Raw genomic sequence first — 17,762 nt, 5'->3', positions numbered from 1 at the left:
GTATTTTTTATTTATTTAAGAACTTTTACTTTTTAACCACAGATATGTATGGTTTGAATTCATTTTATTTTACTTTCAGAGCTTTGCCTTTTTTGCAAAAACATTCAATACGATTTTAACGAAATCACATGTAAATATTTTTTACATAGGGTTTTTAGTTTTAGATTACGTCTATTTTCTGTGCATTTTTAAAACTGTTTCGGCATTTGTCTTGTGTTGCAAATTGGCCATTCCCTTTGGATCACTAGAGGGATTGTGGAGGTTTGATCGATGTTTTTATTGGATGAAGACCACTTACAACTTGGGACTGTGGCGTCCTGCTGAGGCTGTTCCTAGGAGCCAGCCGGTGTAAGAGGGGGGAAAGTTGGGGCTGTATTAGTAGTCTCTTGTGATAAATTCTTGCCATTTTCATGGACCAAATCTCAAGGCGAAGCCCGGAGTAGAGTCACTGCTCCTATTTGTCATAAGGAGTTAGTTGAGGTGGGTCGGGGATCTGATGCGTCCAGTTTGCATTTTCATGGAGGTTTGACCCCTGGGGGGAGACCCAGAACACATTTAAGACATTATATATTATATTGATATATATCTCATTCGGAATTCCTCAGGATCTCTCACAGGAGCCGTAAACTGATGTCTAGACATGATATTGATTTTTTTGTGCCACATCATTGCAAAGGTATGACCCACCCATCTCTGCCTCTGATAGGCGTACCCTCTAACCCTCACTAATTCCTTGTGTCTTGTTTATACGTGCACAGATGTTTTCACGGATTTATACTTGGCCCATGGTAAGTCCACGTGGACAGAATTCTAGTTACGTGGAACAGATATTTAATTTTAGTTTATATTTAAATTACTTTAAGATGTATTTTTAAAAACAACTTAGATTTCTGTACACTTCATAAAAGAAGACTCATAATTGAAGTTTTATCAGGCTTTCATTGACTTGTATTGTGAAGTAACCCTAAGCAGCAATTCCATCTCATCATCTTACCATATGAATCTAAATCCATTTTTGGCGTTGGAGCAAATATATGTTAATCAAAAAATAATCAGCTAGTCTACTTATTAACAATGCCAACATATATGCTAACTCAGCATTCTACACAGCCTCGTTTTGGGAATTTGAGTTATTGTAGGAGGTATATGTATTGTAGACAGGGTCTAAATATAACCATCACAACCTACACAGGCGGTGAGAATTACCCAATCCGAGGCAGAGTAGGCTAGTATGCCTCATCGCCATTGGACGATTTGTGATTTAGCGGGTTAGACTACCTCCTTTATCCATTTCCACAACTACCCAACCCCAAGGTGTCTACAGAAAATCAATGTTTGAGGTCAGCTCACAGAGCACGCAGGCTACTTATTCAATTCATGGCTTTGTATAGATTCACTTGCGTGCTAGAATTATTACCAAGTATGATTATTTAACATCATGGTTTTACAAGAACTTGGCAAATGTTGTTTGTCATTTCCTGACAGAAGTACCTGACTATACCTCCTCTACGAATGAGACCACGTTCATCAGGATGCTTTCCTGTCTGCTGCACTACACTAACATTTAACCATCACATTAGTTTGCCTTTTGACATTAACATTTATTTTATGTACTGCCGAAGAATGTAACCCAAATACAATTTAACTGAGTTTGAAGAATGAAAGCCAACTAGCAAGAATACGCTGGATATCAGTATTCTCTAGAAAATATATTTAAAACAATTTTATTCGACACCTAAAATGTATGGTGAAGAATTCAATTTAAGAACTAAAAGTATGGCTTTCAAAATATATGGTAACGGTAAATACAATGAGACAGAGGCGATGAACAAACACATTTCAACCAATAGTATTTAATGGTTTATGCAACTCTGCTAAGGCCCAATCTCCCCCAAGAGCATAAGGGAAACCAGTCACTTGCATTTTATTGGCCAAGAATAAATTCAAACATTGCTAAATAAATATGTGTGTTTATGGTAGGGGAGGAGGGTCAAACGACAACAGTTCTAATTAAAGGCAACTTGAAACAGTTTTTTCCATAAAACTGGTTAAATTGAAATGTAAAAAAAAAAAAAAAAAAAAGAAAAAAAAAAGTAAAAAGGGTCATTTCTCAACAGCTTCCACTCCATATCAAGTGACACTAAAACCATTCTTTATAAAAAATGTAGGTGGAACACTGCCACCAGCTGGAAGTTATAAGCTTTGGTCATTGGAGGAGGAGGGGGGGGGGGGGGAATAGTAGCTTCTGTGCCTCTTCTTCACAAACTACCTGGGTCTGGAATTTAAGCAGCGCAGGGGATCCCAGGACAGCAAGTAGCGGTGACATGGTGCCTTAGATACTTCATCCTCAATACAATTGGACAGACTGGTTCTCTTCAAAAGGTTCATTGAGATGGGAACAAACAGAACGTTTGAGCTTGGGGAGTTCTGACTACCTTGGACCAGAATGGCTCATGCATGGGTGTATTCGTCAGTGAGTATGGGTCACAGCGCGTCCCATCTGGCCAAGCTCAAGCACTTATACACTTCCGTATTTTCTCTTTTTTCTAAGCAAAAAAAAAAAAAAAGATCAAACCCAAACACTGAATCCAGAGTGCCAAGCCTCTTACTGTGAGAGTCGTCCAGGGCTTTGACCCCCAGAACAATGCCACCACTTTGAGAAACGAGGACGGCTGGATGTGAGCTGGATGACGCGGGTCTCCTGTGCCAACCCGTCCATGACTTCTCATCCGTCCCTTGCCGTCGTCCACTTTCTCTTCATGGCAAGGTGGGATGCTGTTGGAAGGGGGGAGGGGACACACACACACACAAATTGCTGTCCCCCCCCAGCCCGGCCCCACAATTTCCAATGGATCAGTCAGTGAGTCGATTGACGCGGGCTCAGTTTGAGGCGCTGCTGTTGGAGGAGCTGGATGTGGAGGCCACAGCCGTTCCCGAGGTTCCCGAAGAGGCCACCGACTTGCGGATGTGGGGCATGAGGAAGGGGTCACTGGCCAGCTGGTGCACATCAATGCGGTCCTCCTTACGGTAGACTAGACAGCGCCTTATAAAGGCCTGGGGAAGGACAGAGGGACAGTGTGTGAATGACTGAGCAGGTACAAATCTGAACAGAAATCAGCCTTTTATCATTTTTGGGTGAAAGTATGATATAAAATTCCTAATTAAATAAATAAAGCTCAAGAGAACTAAGTCTGTGAAAATGAAGAACAAAGATAATATGTGTGGGGGTGTTGTGGTAGCAGCAGATGCACAAGGAGACAAAACCAAAGCAGAGGTGACCAAGTCAGTACCTTAGCTTCAGGTGTGACAACCGGTTTTGGTGCAAACTGCACATCAGTCGCCTTCAGTATGGTGTTCTCCTGCAGGATGTCCTGCTGCGACTGGTTGTGGCCAAAGGGCTAAAGAGCCGAGAGAAGAAGAACGTGCTTGAAACAAACCAAAACTGGTACAAACTAAGCTTTTTGGTAAGTTTGCACATGCACTACACGTTTCTAAATGGTCTTTAGTCTAAAGATAAATTAATATCGACAGTTAGATAATTATGTATCCAAAGGAAACTATCCCATTTTAATTTTAACCAACATAATTGCTTAAATATCTTCTTACAACATGTTTTTACTCTCTTACCTTGCGGCCGTACAAACACTGGTAGAAAATGACTCCCACAGACCACACATCCACCTTGTTGGAGATTTTAGGTGGTTCTTTTCCAACCACAAAGCACTCTGGGGGTAGGTACCTAAAAGACAAAAGGGTCATATTAATCAGATTCAGTTTCAAAGGATGAAATTGTCACAACACAAAGACTTGTGTATGTATGACTAACTATTTCAGTTCTCCGTTCCAATATATGAAGTAGTGGCATTAGTTCTTAGAGTAATTTTACTAAAGTCTGTGCATTGTGTCATTGTCAAGAAGAAGTTGTATTTATTTGTGTATGAGGCCTGTTGCATAGGTAAAACCGAAGCAAAGAGCAAAGTAAACTATCCTAGACTAAACCTAAGATAAGTAGTAAGACAGAAAAACATTTCTTTAATTTGATATCAATACACCCTTGTGAGGGTCTGCAGATGTGAAATTAGTAGCATTCAATTTCTTTATGGATAATATTCATAAGTAAATAGGTGAAAATGTTTAGCCTAGGGTGCCCATGATGCTTCTCCAAATGGGGTTATGTTTCCAAAGTTTCCACTCTAACTATGCATCATATATTTGACCCTTGAAATATATCACGAACAGTGGCACCCCGAGGCAGAGCGGCACCTTCCATTGTAACGCTTACCAGTAGGTGCCCGCTCCCTGTGACGTCAGCTCCATCCCGTCCACCGAGTTGTAGCTGTCATCATCCATGATCTTCGACAGGCCAAAGTCTGTAATCTTGATTTCCCCACAGGCAGTGCCGTTCACTAGGAGGATGTTACCTGAGCAGGGTGAGGAAAGGATTCACAGGAATCAGAAAATGGCTGCAAAACTAAAACAAACATTCACATTTTGAGTCAAAAATGACTAAACTCTCACTGTCATCAGCAACTGCAGCAGCAGTTACAGTGGTTAATCTAAATGATAGTTTTACTGCTATTTTAGTTTGAAGAACGATTGTATAAGCTAATAAGAGATAAAGAGCCACTGTGCATTGGAGACTCACCAGGCTTAAGGTCATAGTGGATAATGGGCGGTCTGATCTCATTGAGGTACTTGAGGGCGTTGACAATCTGCATGATAATGGAGCGGCCCTCTTTCTCTGACATAAGCTTGTGCTGCTTCAGGTAGAAGTCCAAATCATTGCCTTCGCAGTACTCCAGTACTGTGCAGAACCTGTCCAAAAACAAGGCAACAGAATGAATCCATCTCTGCAGGATTTGGTAAAAGTTAATGAATAACAAATAGCTCAGAGTTAACACCTTCTGTAAAAACCTAATTGTTTAAATGGAAATGACTTACGAGTCAGTGTCAAGCGAAAAATAATCGTAGAGTTTAACTATTCGTGGGTGGTCCAGTTCTTTGTGGATTCTATATTCTCTGCAGGCGTGTCTGCAACAAAGTTCCAATGGTTTAATAAATGATGAAAAGAATATATTTGATGGCAATTGCTTATGTGCTGTCGTACTGCGAATGCAAATCGCACAACACTTACTTGTGATAATTTTCTTTCTTCTCATCCCTCCAGTTCTTGTTTAACTGGTGGATTTTGACAGCAACATACCTTTGTTCTGTTAAGTCAAAGGCCTGGGGAAAGACGGTAGTTGAAGATTGAAACAAACAGAGGCGCGACACAGTCAAACAGAAGGGGGTTGAGTGGCAAATTGACTACTTTAGGCACCGTTATGCTAAGCTAGATGCTAGGCTACTGCCATCTCAACATCTACACTGTGCGGCACACAGTCTGCAAAACCCTTCCACTGTGTCCCTAAAAGACTATTACCTCATATAATGAGTAATAGAAAGCGTTTCAAAATGTGCCATTATTTAGATATTTTTTCAAATGCATTGGCTCCCCCTATAAAAGTTTTCTCTTACCTTGTAAACTTCACTGAAACCTCCCCGTCCAAGTAAATGGAGTAGAAGGTACCGGTCATTTAGCGTAGGGTGATCTTTGAATCTGTGCAGGGTGAGTTCATGTATTTAAAGAAGGCACGGCGACACATCACCCAACAAACTTGGAACAGACTATGTAAGAAGAAATCGTACTGAGAATTATCCTCATTGTGAATCCTCTTCAGCTCCCGAATGTGGAGGTTTCGTACTCGCTCCAACCTCTCCAGCTCTGCCTGGATCTCGGCTTCCTCCTGCAAAGGACAGCAAAACATGAAGCTCTGTGCAGTAAACAAAACGCAGTATGCATTTACAAAACGGAAATGTAAAAAAATTAGACATTACCTTTTTTAGATGGCCTAGTCTTAGCTTAAAGATTTCCTCTTGTTCGTGGTACTCTGCCTGCGATAACCTGGAGGGACCCAGAACAACAACAAAAAACAACAACCTTGGTTCGACTTTGAATACGCACTTAGCAGAAAAATGGCTTGTGTGAAAAAGAAGATGAATGACAAACAAAAGCATCGTACGCTTCACTTTCTGTTCCATTGGTTTTGCTTTTGCGCTTGTTTTGCTCCAGGCTGGGAGGTGGCGTCTGGGCCATGGAGGGCGGCTTGCGTTTGGCCAGTAGCTTCCTCTGTCTCTCAATGTCCTCTCGCTGGGAATTGATCCTTTCTTGTTGTCTGATAACAGATGAAACATTGCAATCACATGTAGATCTACAGCAGTTCTCGACCTTTGAGTAGGATCTGGCTTTCACTTGTAGGTAGGATGTGATCTCATGAAATATGGGTGGAGGCCACTAACAGATAGCAGCTTTCAGTTTCAGCAGCACGGTCAAATTCTGTGTACACTTGCTGTTATTTGGGTTATTGTCTATTGAGATACTTTGAATCCAGTATTGAAATGCTGCCCCCTTAAGTCTTTAAGCATGTAGCAAAAACATAACAGGGAGATGGGGTCAAATGATTGAATTAAAATAATAAATTCTCACTTGATAAGGTTTTGGAAGGCATAGCCATCAGTCCACTGCTCAGAAAAAGATGCCCCATGTCTCACTGTGGTGAAGTGACCGAGTCTCAGCCTGTCCTGCATGCTTTTGTCCCTGCACGCCATCTTCTCCTGTTTGGACTAAAAGGAAGAACGGAGAAATACAGGCATTAGGCTTTGCTTTTGAATCCATGTTGCTTAAATAACAGGTTCAAAAATTCTCTCTTTCATAAACAACTTAAAATGATCCACACTTGGGGTTAGTTTAAAGTACATCAGTGTTCAACAAGAAAATTACTTTTTCAATCAGCAGCTTCTTGGACATGGTCACACACTTATTTAAGCGTTCCTTGTATCGTTCCAACATCCTCTGCTGTTCATCAATTTGTCTCCTGAGATCACAGTTTGCCTGGAGCAGAACATCAAACAAGCAAGAGAGAGCTCTGGTGAATGAATACAATGTTCATTTGTTTATACTTCTACATACAAAAGGAATGTATCAACTGAAAAACCAAGACAAACAACATTATATTTTCAAAACCATAAAATATGGCATGCAGAGTAGAGAAAGAAACTTCATGAGATTAGTACCCGCAGCAAATCGTCTATTCGGCCCTCCTTCTTCTCCAGGTCAGAGTTCTTGTTCATCTCCATTGCTGTGAGTTTCTCTATAGTAAGGTCAGACTACAGGGTACAGCGAGCAGAACAACAATGTGTATGTTAATAGTAGATCCCTTTTGTATCAGTCAAATCTGTAGTGCGATCTCACAAAAACCCTAAAAGTTGCTGAATGGTTTCCATGTACTTAGGGTATATAAACCAATATACAGTATATTCGGAAAGCATTCACAGTGCTTCACTTTTTTCGCATTTACAGCCTTATTCCAAAATGGATTTAATTACTTTCATCAAATTTTATACACAATACCCCATAATGACAAAGTGAAAAAAAATGTATAAAGATTTTCCAAAAATCTGGGGTGCTTTGGGTAGAATTTTGAGAAGAAGAAAATATATATAAATACACTCACCGGCCACTTTATTAGGTACACCTCTCCAACTGCTCGTTAACACTTAATTTCTAAGCAGCCAATCACATGGCGGCAACTCAGTGCATTTAGGCATGTAGACATTGTCAAGACAATCTCCTGCAGTTCAAACCGAGCATCAGTATGGGGAAGAAAGGTGATTTGAGTGACTTTGAACGTGGCATGATTGTTGGTGCCAGAAGGGCTGGTCTGAGTATTTCAGAAACTGCTAATCTACTGGGATTTTCACGCACAACCATCTCTAGGGTTTACAGAGAATGGTCCGAAAAAGAAAAAACATCCAGTGAGCGGCAGTTCTGTGGGCGGAAATGCCTTGTTGATGCCAGAGGTCAGAGGAGAATGGCCAGACTGGTTCGAGCTGATAGAAGGGCAACAGTGACTCAAATAACCACCCGTTACAACCAAGGTGGGCATAAGAGCATCTCTGAACGCACAGTACGTCAAACTTTGAGGCAGATGGGCTACAGCAGCAGAAGACCACACCGGGTGCCACTCCTTTCAGCTAAGAACAGGAAACTGAGGCTACAATTTGCACAAGCTCATCGAAATTGGACAATAGAAGATTGGAAAAACGTTGCCTGGTCTGATGAGTCTCGATTTCTGCTGCGACATTCGGATGGTAGGGTCAGAATTTGGCGTCTACAACATGAAAGTATGGATCCATCCTGCCTTGTATCAACGGTTCAGGCTGGTGGTGGTGGTGTCATGGTGTGGGGAATATTTTCTTGGCACTCTTTGGGCCCCTTGGTACCAATTGAGCATCGTTGCAACGCCACAGACTAAAGGCAGTAGACTTGAGGCAGTTCTGAAGGCAAAAGGGGGTCCAACCCGTTACTATCATGGGGTACCTAATAAAGTGGCCGGTGAGTGAATGTGTATATATATATATATATATATATATATATATATATATATAAATAAAAATAATTGTAGTAAGGTTGTACTTTCTGGATTCACTGTATTTTGGTTTATATACTAATTACACAACAACTGTACATGGAATTATAATAAAAGCTAAATTGGATAACAGCAGGCCATCCCTGATGGAATGTCAAGTACCTGTGTGGCTTTGTGGAGCATGTGAAGAGAGGCTGGCTTCAACGAACACGTTGATTGCTCTGTGTTGGCAGAGTTCACGGAGGAGGGGCTTCCCTGCTGCACCTTGGAGGGAAAAAACATTCAGAAATGTAAAATAAAAATACAAACAGACGGGGTCTTAAAAACTGAATTTAATTTAATGACATTAAAGAATTTATGAAGACCTGCAGAAGCCAGTCATAATAAAACATGTTCCCAATCCAGCACGAGATTTGCCTGAAATGATGACCATGAACTCTATCAGACGTCATTCAATTTAGGCTCGATAGTTATTGACATGTTTCTTTTGTATGGCAAGGTACAAGAAGTACCAAGGAAATCCTAAATATTTCCTTTTACCAGTTTTTGTACCAAAGTGAGTTTGAATCAGTAATTTTTCCCAAACCGTAGTTACAGACTACATCTGGTTCAAACCAGGGATGTCAAACCAAGCGTGGAAGACAGAATGACAGAAGAGCGTTGACAGACAAAAGAGGAAAAGCAGTAGACAGATGAAAGGGAAGCCTCACCGTGACAGGGGGGTTGGAGAGTGAGTGTTGTGGGGACGAGCGGACCACTGGTGGAATCCCCCTGGCAGGGCTGGTACCAGGACCGCTACCTCCCGCAAACTGAAATGTAAAGCGAGAAGAAGCCAGCTCAATGGAAAGATCAAAATGGCAAGAGTGGGAGTATGAAAAGTTAAGACTGAAGCAGGAGTGTTTCTGGATACACACTTTGTACACCAAAGAAACTGAAAAAGTTCCTGCCACTCACCTCAAAATAATCACTAATCTTATGTCCCCTTGCACCTGCTTTGCCTAGAGGAGAGACGCAGGGAGTTCAAAAAGAGAGACTGATATTTCAGACACGTGATGGGAGGATGATTGTAAAATCTTACCTTGGCTGTCAAAATGGTCTGCTTTCCGTTTCCTTACTCTCTGGTCATTCGCCTTTTTCTCAGGAGTCTGTCAAGAAGGTCATGTTAATCAACCGCACGTACATTAGGTGGTTGACGAAAGCAAAGCATCTTCTTCATTTGTAACTTCAAGACTAACCTCGAGTTCTTTGTCACTGAGCGAGCCTACGCTGCAAAGACTCTGGTTGGACGACTCATTTTGATTCTGACCCGAGCCCTGTTGAAATTATGTAGACACACATTCCAAAATAAAACACAAAGAGCAAAGACACATAACGATGCAACACACATGCAAGAGATATCGTCACAGAAGTGTAGATTTAAAATGCGTGCAGTGGTACCACGCTGTTGATCTGTGACCCGTACAGATCTGCTCTCTTGGTTCGGCACGCATGTGAACCGCTGATCCATTACACAATCCGAGCATTGTACTGTGTGATAGGTCGGCCAATATTTAGCGAAAATTGCGATCAGATTATTTGCATTTTTCAGTTTGCAAGTCTCTGATATTGTGAAAAAAATTGTGTTTGACAGGAGAACTGTTGATGGTGGCAGCATTGATCACAGCTGCCATACATAGGGTCCGTTCTGTTCCACGCTGATGCGTTCAGAGAAACAATTTTTTGGGAAAATGTTAATTAATATGTTGTTTCAAACCAAACCTCGTAAAACGCAGTTCTGGTTAGAACATTGAGTAAATCCAGTAGTCTGAAGGAGATTTATTCACCACAATATGTAACAAATATTAGAAAGAGAATGCATCATATTTACCTTCCTAACGCTGCCTCTAAGTATCTTATAATATAGCTTTAACAAAGTAAAATGATAACACTGACTTCAGAGCAGTTTAAAAAGGCGTTCGGGTGATGCCAAAAATAAATAAAAATAGCACTGTAGACCAGCTGCCACAACAACACAAAACCAATGTGTATCTGCCTATATAGACAATCAACAATTGGCATGTCACAATCAAGGTATTCTAAAAGTTACATTTGCTCCCTTTGTATTTTATTTTCTGATCAGTGGTCTGTGATATAACCCAAACCATTTTCTTTCAAATTTATAATCTTTGCAAACATGCACTTTCTAATAAATGCACTTCTGTCGAAGAGCACACACACACACACACACACACACACACACACACACACACACACACACACACACACACACACACACACACACACACACACACACACACACACACACACACACACACACACACACACACACACACACACACACACACACACACACACACACACACACACACAGAGAGAGAGAGAGTTAAGAAAATGAGTGAGAAACTGAGGAAAGGGATGCCAAGCTTGGGCTTACTACTGTCACCATTAACTGCCCAAAGAATCTAAACCTGTATCAGTCCTAATGCCGGTTCCCTAGGTGATGCCTGTCAGTCAAATGAATCACATCAAAATTCAGCAGGCACTGTCCAATCAGGGAGAGAGAGAGAGAGACTTAGTCATTCAGCGCACACTACAGCTCCCTCACTGAACCCTCCTAAAATGGCTGAACATTAGGCATGCCGCCGGGGATGTATTCCTTCCTCTGTCTGTCACCTTTAGATAATGTCATCCCTTTTTTCTGTGTTCACCGTGGTCTTAACTGTTCCTTTTCGTATCTCTCTCACTCCTCTAATGCACTCTCCAGCAATTGGAGTAGGCCCTCTGTCCCATTACCAAAAGGTGTGCAAGCCCGCTGTCCTCAAAGGATAACCATTTCCCTTTTTTCTTGTTACAAAGCCAATGATAACAGTGAGAGCGCTGCATTGCCACAGAGCGGATCAAGGTCAAGAATAAAAACTATGCTGCTCTGTGACGTTTTTTTTAGATCATCAACAAGGTTTCTTCATAAACATTTGTTGATAGACTTATACCACCCCCCCCCCCCTAAACATATTGCTTTTCTTGCCATACAGGGTGGCTGTGGCATGATGCTTAAGTGAGAGCCGCCATTTTCTCTGCGACAGCAGAGATGCCATTCTCTGGGCTCAGCTCTGCCTATGTCTGGCACAGGGCCCACCCCTGGCGCTGACTCTCGCTCTCTGACCAAGATTCCAAGATCACCTTCCACAAAGAGAGCTCCATCCATGTAGGAAGCACGACGATTAAAAGCCAAATGCTGCCTACACTCACACCTGGTCAAGAACTATTTCTGCATTCCTGTCCCGTCTGTGGCCTTTTTGGCAGGCCTCGCCACTTGCATATGCAGCCTCTATATCACGAGCCAGGGAGGGATGCCATGTCACACCAGCCAAAAAACACAGACACAGCTCAACCTTGTTCAGAGAGAGAGACAAAGAAAAGGAGCGGGGCCAAGCTTGTCCAGGCCAAACAGCAGAATGATACTGAGGCGGAGTGAGACAAAGAAAGGAAGATTTGCAAAAATTTGTAATTCAAAGAAATCTGTGATTATAAACAGCTTTGACAGAAAGGAAAAAAAAAGTTGTCATGCTACAACTCAGCGACACCTGCAGTAAGACAAACCTTAGCCACCCCGACCCCAGTGAAGCGAGCTTCCAATAGCTCTTGCCGTCGGGGGTCCAGGCTATGCAGTTCTTCCATCATGGCTGCAGACACAAGAGCAAAAATTAAGTAAGGCTTTGTGAGGTCTAGTATATTCAAGTGGGAGTGACAGATCACCGTTTGAAAAGGCATCGGTTGTGATGAGTCATGACTGTGTTAGGCTATATGGATGTGGAAAATTCCTGTTCTGAGTCATCAATAAGCCTGACAATAATGAGTTTCCACCAACATGAGTGTTGCAAAATCTATGCAACTTGAGTACTTTTAGCACAAAAATGCACTCAAAAATAGCCAATAATGGACACCAACTATGGATAATAGACTTGGGCCAGATGGTGTGGCCAATGCCTGCAAAAGGACAGCATCATGTTATCACACCTTGGCTTTATAGGCCTTAGTTACATGACGCTGGAGTTATGAAAGGATACTAATAGAGGGACTGCCAACTATATTCACGGCAACAGAAAAGGCCACAGTGGACAATAAGTACCAAGCTTCCCCCCCCCGTGGAAAAAGGTTAACATTTAAGTTAACGTTACACGCCCAACTGCTACGTCTGTCTTATGCTTAGCTGCCAAACACAACATTAAAAGTGTAAACCAACGTTATACTGCAAGTGTGGATTTATGAATAAAAAACTTATAACGATAATCCTTATTCTCGTGTAACTTTACCCGGAATTGGGTTTTGCTGGTTCAGCTATGGATAACTCTTTAAAATATCGTCATGACAGAGAGGGAGCTAGCTAACACTGAATACATTAGCCAGCAAGCATCCCACTGTTGGCCGTCACTTAACGTTAGCTAGCATTGCGATATACGAGCTAACGGTTAAAGTTAGCTAGTAACCTGACATCTGATTTAGTCGAGTAACGTAACGTTGTTACCCCAAAAAGGCAAATGGTAATTGCTGCTTCCCCAATGACAGCTGTCTGATTTGATAACGGCTCAGAAAAAAAGTACTGTCAGCAACAATACACGTTTTAACCAACAGTGAACTAGCGGTTGATAGCCAACAGGCTATCCTCAACTCGTCTGTCAAAAAGAAGCATCCTCTCGGCGGTGTGACGACTGCTGGTGCCACGACTCCTGGACTCGCTGTATAAACGTTAGATATATTGTTTCGCTTCACAGCCTCGATGAGATACTCACTGCTATTCGATATGAGCCTCGGTCCTCCGGGGGCCTGTTAACCCTGAAACTGTCCCCGTTGTCTCCCCGGTGCTCGGCGGACCCTCCCAGAGTAGGCCGCATCCACAGCCGCGTCCCTCGCGTGTGGGCTGTTAACGGTCGAGACGGGGCAGTGTGCCGTGACGCTCGAGGTAGAAGCCGGTTGATTCCCCTCGGAGGCCTCGACAACCCCGGGGTAACCCAAGCCCGCCTGGCTGCGCAGTGCTCCTCAGGCGGGGACCTCCATCACATCCCTCTCGCCGAGGACCATACCGTGCGCGTCGGGTAACTCGCTCCACACAATGGCGACCCCTGAAAATCTGCGTTTTTCACCTGGTATCGCTAAATGATGTATTTCAAGCAGAGCGTTAGTTTCACCCCCCCCCCCCCACCCTGTCTTTTCCTCCCCCAGTGGCGAGATCAATTGCGTGTCCTGGCGTTGAGCTCGATCAAAACAAAGTTCGGCTCTGGTTGCCTTCCTCGCCGCATGGAAGAAACCAATCTGTTTGGGAAGTTGTGCTGTTGCAGGCGTTTCGGTTGAATCCGGATCGATTCGGTTCGGTTCTCATGTTTTCACAATGTAAACAATAATCAGGAAAATCTCATATTCTCTCGTGAGATTGTTCCAAGTATTTTCACCTTCGTTCAGTCCACGCCTGCCCCATATCTCCTCTCTGGACCAATGGCAAATCCCTCCGCACACAATACGATTTCACAGCGCCCCCCCACCCCGACCACTAAGATGGTCACTTATCAGAAAGTTGCCATTCCCAAGATGTACACACCCACACAGTCAATTTATATAATATCTATACACTGAAAGTGAGCTAAAACATAAATAGAGATTCATAAATGCAACACACTGGGATGCCAAGTAGTTAAAGTACAATATGGACTACCATAATTGTGAAACAAAACAGATTTATATCTTTAATGTTTTTTATAGAAATAGGTCATAGTTATCCTTACAAAAAAAAAAATCCATCCATTCATTCATTTTAAACACCAGCTCTTAAAAAAAAAAAACAGCATCTGGCAAATTAGAAAAATTTAAACAAGGGGAACCAGCCCTTTCCGAGATTATTGAACACATCAGCACACGATGAGAAATGGTCATTCTTATAGGCAGAATCGCAGCACCATCAGGAACAATACGCCATAAACATTATGGCAGTGGAGAGAGTGTAAGGCCTTTACAGCATTTAACGACTAGTTGCATCCCCTTTATTACAATTCACAATAGAGCTTCTCAATTCCATGCATCCACTGAAAAAGGTCAGTACCGCCTCGTTTTGAGCTCCTAGTTTCAATTGTAGTTCAGGCGACGGTCAAGCTAGGCAGATCCCCTCCCAGTTCTTGGCCGTGGGATTCAAGTGGCTGAGCTCGAGCCTTCCGGTACTTGCACTGGATCCACACTCTGTACATGGTGAGCTGCTTGCCTCTGTTCACCTGGAGCCGCCTGTCCACGAGGTTCTGCATTTTCTCAAGCCCAGCCTCAGTGAACATCTCATGTAGCTCATCTGTAACAGAATGGAGAGGAATAATTTAACACACCTGCAGTTCTGCAAAGTAATCCCAATAAATCTGAATCCATCGCTCTGTCGTTGACCTTGAGTGAAGAAATACACCCTTGTTCCATCCCCTCGGACATAGAAGTTTTCGGAAAGACACCTTCCTAGAATAAATAAACGGGAAACAACATACATATTATGTACAACAAAATGGATACCTTTAACACATCCATTCATGCAGTGCTGGTCCTATCTGTATTGTACCATTAGTAGTACTGCAAATCGAGGAGCCAGACTTGCTCTTACCATCTACCTAACAAGAAGCATTCTTATCATTTAAACACAGATGGTTACTCTGGTGTGACCAGCAGTCAATCCTGAAATGGTGCTACCAGAACATATTCCGGAAGAAACAATAATAAGCCATCATGAATGCCTTTTTTGATCTGGACTTTCGGAACAGCCATTCGGACTTCAACCCGCCTGACTAACCTTTCTTGAAGCGAAGCTGTGCCATATCGTAGCGTCCGTAGTCTCTGAGCAGCATCACTCCCCCAGGCTTCAGCAGCCGCGCTAATCTACCGATGGATGCCTGCATCCTGAGACAAGACGAGACTTTAAGACAACCCCAGCTATATTTAACGAATCACACCGAGTGAAAACCACAGGGACGAGAAGAAGAAAGTCACAGAATGAAGTTCATACTTGTTGGGATGCAACGCTGATAACACAAAGATTAGCACTATAACATCAAGGGTTCCTTCGGGGACGGGGTAATCGGCTTCCACGTCACTCAAGTCGTGAACAAAGGCGAAGCAGCGCTGTGGGTCGTACTCTGGATTAGTCTGAGGACGAGACCGGAATGTTAATTCTCACTAGTTTAGCTCACAACCCTAGGAGATGAATACATGGATCAACATATCATTCTTTCATGGATCCCGTCTCACCTTTACCAGCTCAACAGCCGTGCTGGAGAAATCACAGCAGTAAACGAAGAGCCCCGAGTCGCTGCAAAGAGCGCATATGCAGTTACTGCACATTATTCAGACAGAAGCAGAGTATTTGTTGTCAAACATGGCTCGATAAGACGGGTCAACGCCCTGATTGCACTTACTTGTTTGTCTTCAGTATTGGAAAAACGGTATTGCCCACACCGCAGCCGACCTTCCCAGAAACAGCAATTGATATACATTTTAGTTACTCAATGTCTAACACCAACACGTACAGCAGCAAAGTTTCCTCTATGGTTTCACAAAAACATGTCAATTGAAGTGTTTCAAATGGCAAAATGATAAGGAATTCGAGGAGTTTAGTATAAGCATAGAAGACTGCACTTCAAACATAATGTTGAAACCAAAAGAAACCAACAGAAAAGCTTTTTGGCAGTTGAAATTTGTCTTTTCGCTCCAGTAAATGGATGAAGAGGATTTATTGAGCAACCCCATTCTACTGCAAATGCTTTATATCTGAAACAAGAAAATCAGGTGTCTAAACTAATTTTAGCGCAGTAGCGGATTGTATTTGTTTTTGCGATTTTTTTAATCAAAGTTACCAGAATGTTTCCCAAATTTAATAGATGTGCTTACTAACAGACGGACAACAGAGGTAAACGTAAAGTATGTAATTCTGCTTTCTAATGTCATATCTATGGTTCAAAATTGGCTAATTTGCCCTCAAATTAAACTCCCACCTCTAGAATGCGATATGTGGCCGATGACCCTGGGACGTCACCGTCGGTGTGAGACAAACTTTCCTGTTGGCTGTGATCCGAGTCAGAGACCTCACGTTGGGATTCATTGTTGAGGCTACACTGGGGTGCCAACTCTGGGAACTCAGTGAACAGCCAGTGACGGTCTTTGAAGAAACGATTCTCATGGATTGTGTAGAAACTATTCCAGAACTCATTTGCCCGGTTGTCATATTCCTCTGCACAAAAAAAAGGGTAAGGAAGTGAAGCGTAAGGACAAACTTATCATATAGCAAAATGTACCCCACTCTATAAAATTCAATGAAATATAATCAATACATATTGAACATTAGAAGCAGCTTTAGATCTGCGACTGATCACCAGTGATACCTTGTTTCTCTGGAGGTAGGGGCTGGTTGTTTTCCAACACTTTCCTCTTTGCAGATGCTTCCTGTTCCTCACTCCACTCCACATTGTCCCTGCAGACAAGAGAGACCACAATCATGCGGTGGGGCTGAAGTGATGTGGTGAATAATAACATAAATACTGAAGGTTTTCATGTGATCATCAACATATGGTTATTGCAATTATATCAACGCCGTTGTAAATGTTATTAATTGTGTGTCTTTATATGACCAGTTATGATCGTTATATGACCCTAGAAACTTTAATGTCTTTCTGACACCATTTAGACGTGTTCATTGGCAATCTACCCCCATCAAAACAAAACGAGTTGAGGTTAGATGTAGGAAAAGAGAAGCTCTTCTACCAGACACAATTCATTAAAAACATCCACACAGCTGGCCTAATGTAATGTGTAGCTAATGTACTACAAATAATATGAGACAGCTTAAGGCCTGTGGACACTGCCTCTGACAGAGATCCGCAAGAAACATTTTTCTTGAATAAATGACCCACCATGCGTTGTGCTGAAACACCTGTCGCGGGTCTGTGAGGAAACGCGTCCCGAACTGAGGCCTCTTACAATCTCCCGGGGCGGAATCTGACAGAATCTGCGCTGTTTCGCTGCTGCCTTCCTCCGCAGCGAGCACGGCACGGGGCGCCGCCATGTTGGAAGTGACGCGGCGGAAAAGGGGCAGTGCAGTTTAAGACGATGCGTTCAGGGACCGTTGGATATTATGTAATTCAGAACAGAGATTCAAATAATTTATATCGAAGGTTTTTCAGTTGCAGCCAAAGCAAGATAGCAGTGCAATCTTTAGACTGTGGCTTTGTAATAATGTAAATATTTACCACGTTCCCACTTTGTAAAACTGGTCACACTCAG

At 42.6% G+C, this 17,762-nt stretch overlaps 2 protein-coding genes across 5 annotated transcripts; both read right to left on the bottom strand.

Annotated features, from left to right (window-relative positions):
• Positions 1-1,833: 1,833 nt before the first annotated feature.
• Positions 1,834-13,973, bottom strand: tlk2 (tousled-like kinase 2). Of its 4 annotated transcripts, XM_037476958.2 has the most exons (21): positions 13,259-13,972; positions 12,069-12,151; positions 9,704-9,781; positions 9,547-9,613; positions 9,423-9,466; positions 9,179-9,277; positions 8,631-8,732; positions 7,114-7,206; positions 6,821-6,931; positions 6,527-6,663; positions 6,063-6,215; positions 5,878-5,944; positions 5,689-5,786; positions 5,518-5,599; positions 5,135-5,226; positions 4,942-5,031; positions 4,646-4,815; positions 4,283-4,421; positions 3,628-3,739; positions 3,291-3,398; positions 1,834-3,054 (listed from the first exon to the last, which is right to left on the bottom strand). In XM_037476958.2, exons 2-21 carry the CDS (start codon positions 12,147-12,149, stop codon positions 2,881-2,883), a joined length of 2,097 nt encoding a protein of 698 aa, XP_037332855.1. In that variant the 5' UTR covers positions 12,150-12,151; positions 13,259-13,972; the 3' UTR covers positions 1,834-2,880. The 4 variants fall into 4 exon arrangements, with proteins under 4 accessions (XP_037332855.1, XP_037332852.2, XP_037332853.2 ...); XM_037476955.2 differs by lacking the exon at positions 12,069-12,151 and having other exon boundaries at positions 13,259-13,973; XM_037476956.2 differs by lacking the exon at positions 12,069-12,151 and having other exon boundaries at positions 8,631-8,726; positions 13,259-13,973.
• Positions 13,974-14,212: 239 nt separating this feature from the next.
• On the bottom strand, positions 14,213-17,562 carry mettl2a (methyltransferase 2A, methylcytidine). The gene is made up of 9 exons (XM_037477508.2): positions 17,393-17,562; positions 16,865-16,953; positions 16,478-16,713; positions 15,902-15,951; positions 15,735-15,795; positions 15,493-15,632; positions 15,280-15,386; positions 14,886-14,951; positions 14,213-14,796 (listed from the first exon to the last, which is right to left on the bottom strand). Exons 1-9 carry the CDS (start codon positions 17,542-17,544, stop codon positions 14,594-14,596), a joined length of 1,104 nt encoding a protein of 367 aa, XP_037333405.2. The 5' UTR covers positions 17,545-17,562; the 3' UTR covers positions 14,213-14,593.
• Positions 17,563-17,762: the final 200 nt, after the last annotated feature.

The sequence above is a fragment of the Pungitius pungitius genome, chromosome 12, assembly GCF_949316345.1.
Source record: "Pungitius pungitius chromosome 12, fPunPun2.1, whole genome shotgun sequence".
Taxonomy (NCBI): Eukaryota; Metazoa; Chordata; class Actinopteri; order Perciformes; family Gasterosteidae; genus Pungitius; species Pungitius pungitius.
Note: the sequence above shows the minus strand (reverse complement) of the source record. Positions and strands in the feature narration are given on the sequence as shown.

Excerpts from the sequence above, each read along its gene's own strand:
- tlk2 (XM_037476955.2), bottom strand. The coding sequence starts at position 13,360 with ATGCGGCCTACTCTGGGAGGGTCCGCCGAGCACCGGGGAGACAACGGG. Across the intron at positions 7,207-8,630 it reads TGCTCCACAAAGCCACACAG|TCTGACCTTACTATAGAGAA; the intron begins GTACTTGACATT and ends TGTACCCTGTAG. Across the intron at positions 6,664-6,820 it reads AGAAGCTGCTGATTGAAAAA|TCCAAACAGGAGAAGATGGC; the intron begins GTAATTTTCTTG and ends TCTTCCTTTTAG.
- mettl2a (XM_037477508.2), bottom strand. The coding sequence starts at position 17,544 with ATGGCGGCGCCCCGTGCCGTGCTCGCTGCGGAGGAAGGCAGCAGCGAA. Across the intron at positions 15,952-16,477 it reads CCACATATCGCATTCTAGAG|GTCGGCTGCGGTGTGGGCAA; the intron begins GTGGGAGTTTAA and ends GTTTCTGGGAAG. Across the intron at positions 15,633-15,734 it reads CGGCTGTTGAGCTGGTAAAG|ACTAATCCAGAGTACGACCC; the intron begins GTGAGACGGGAT and ends TCTCGTCCTCAG.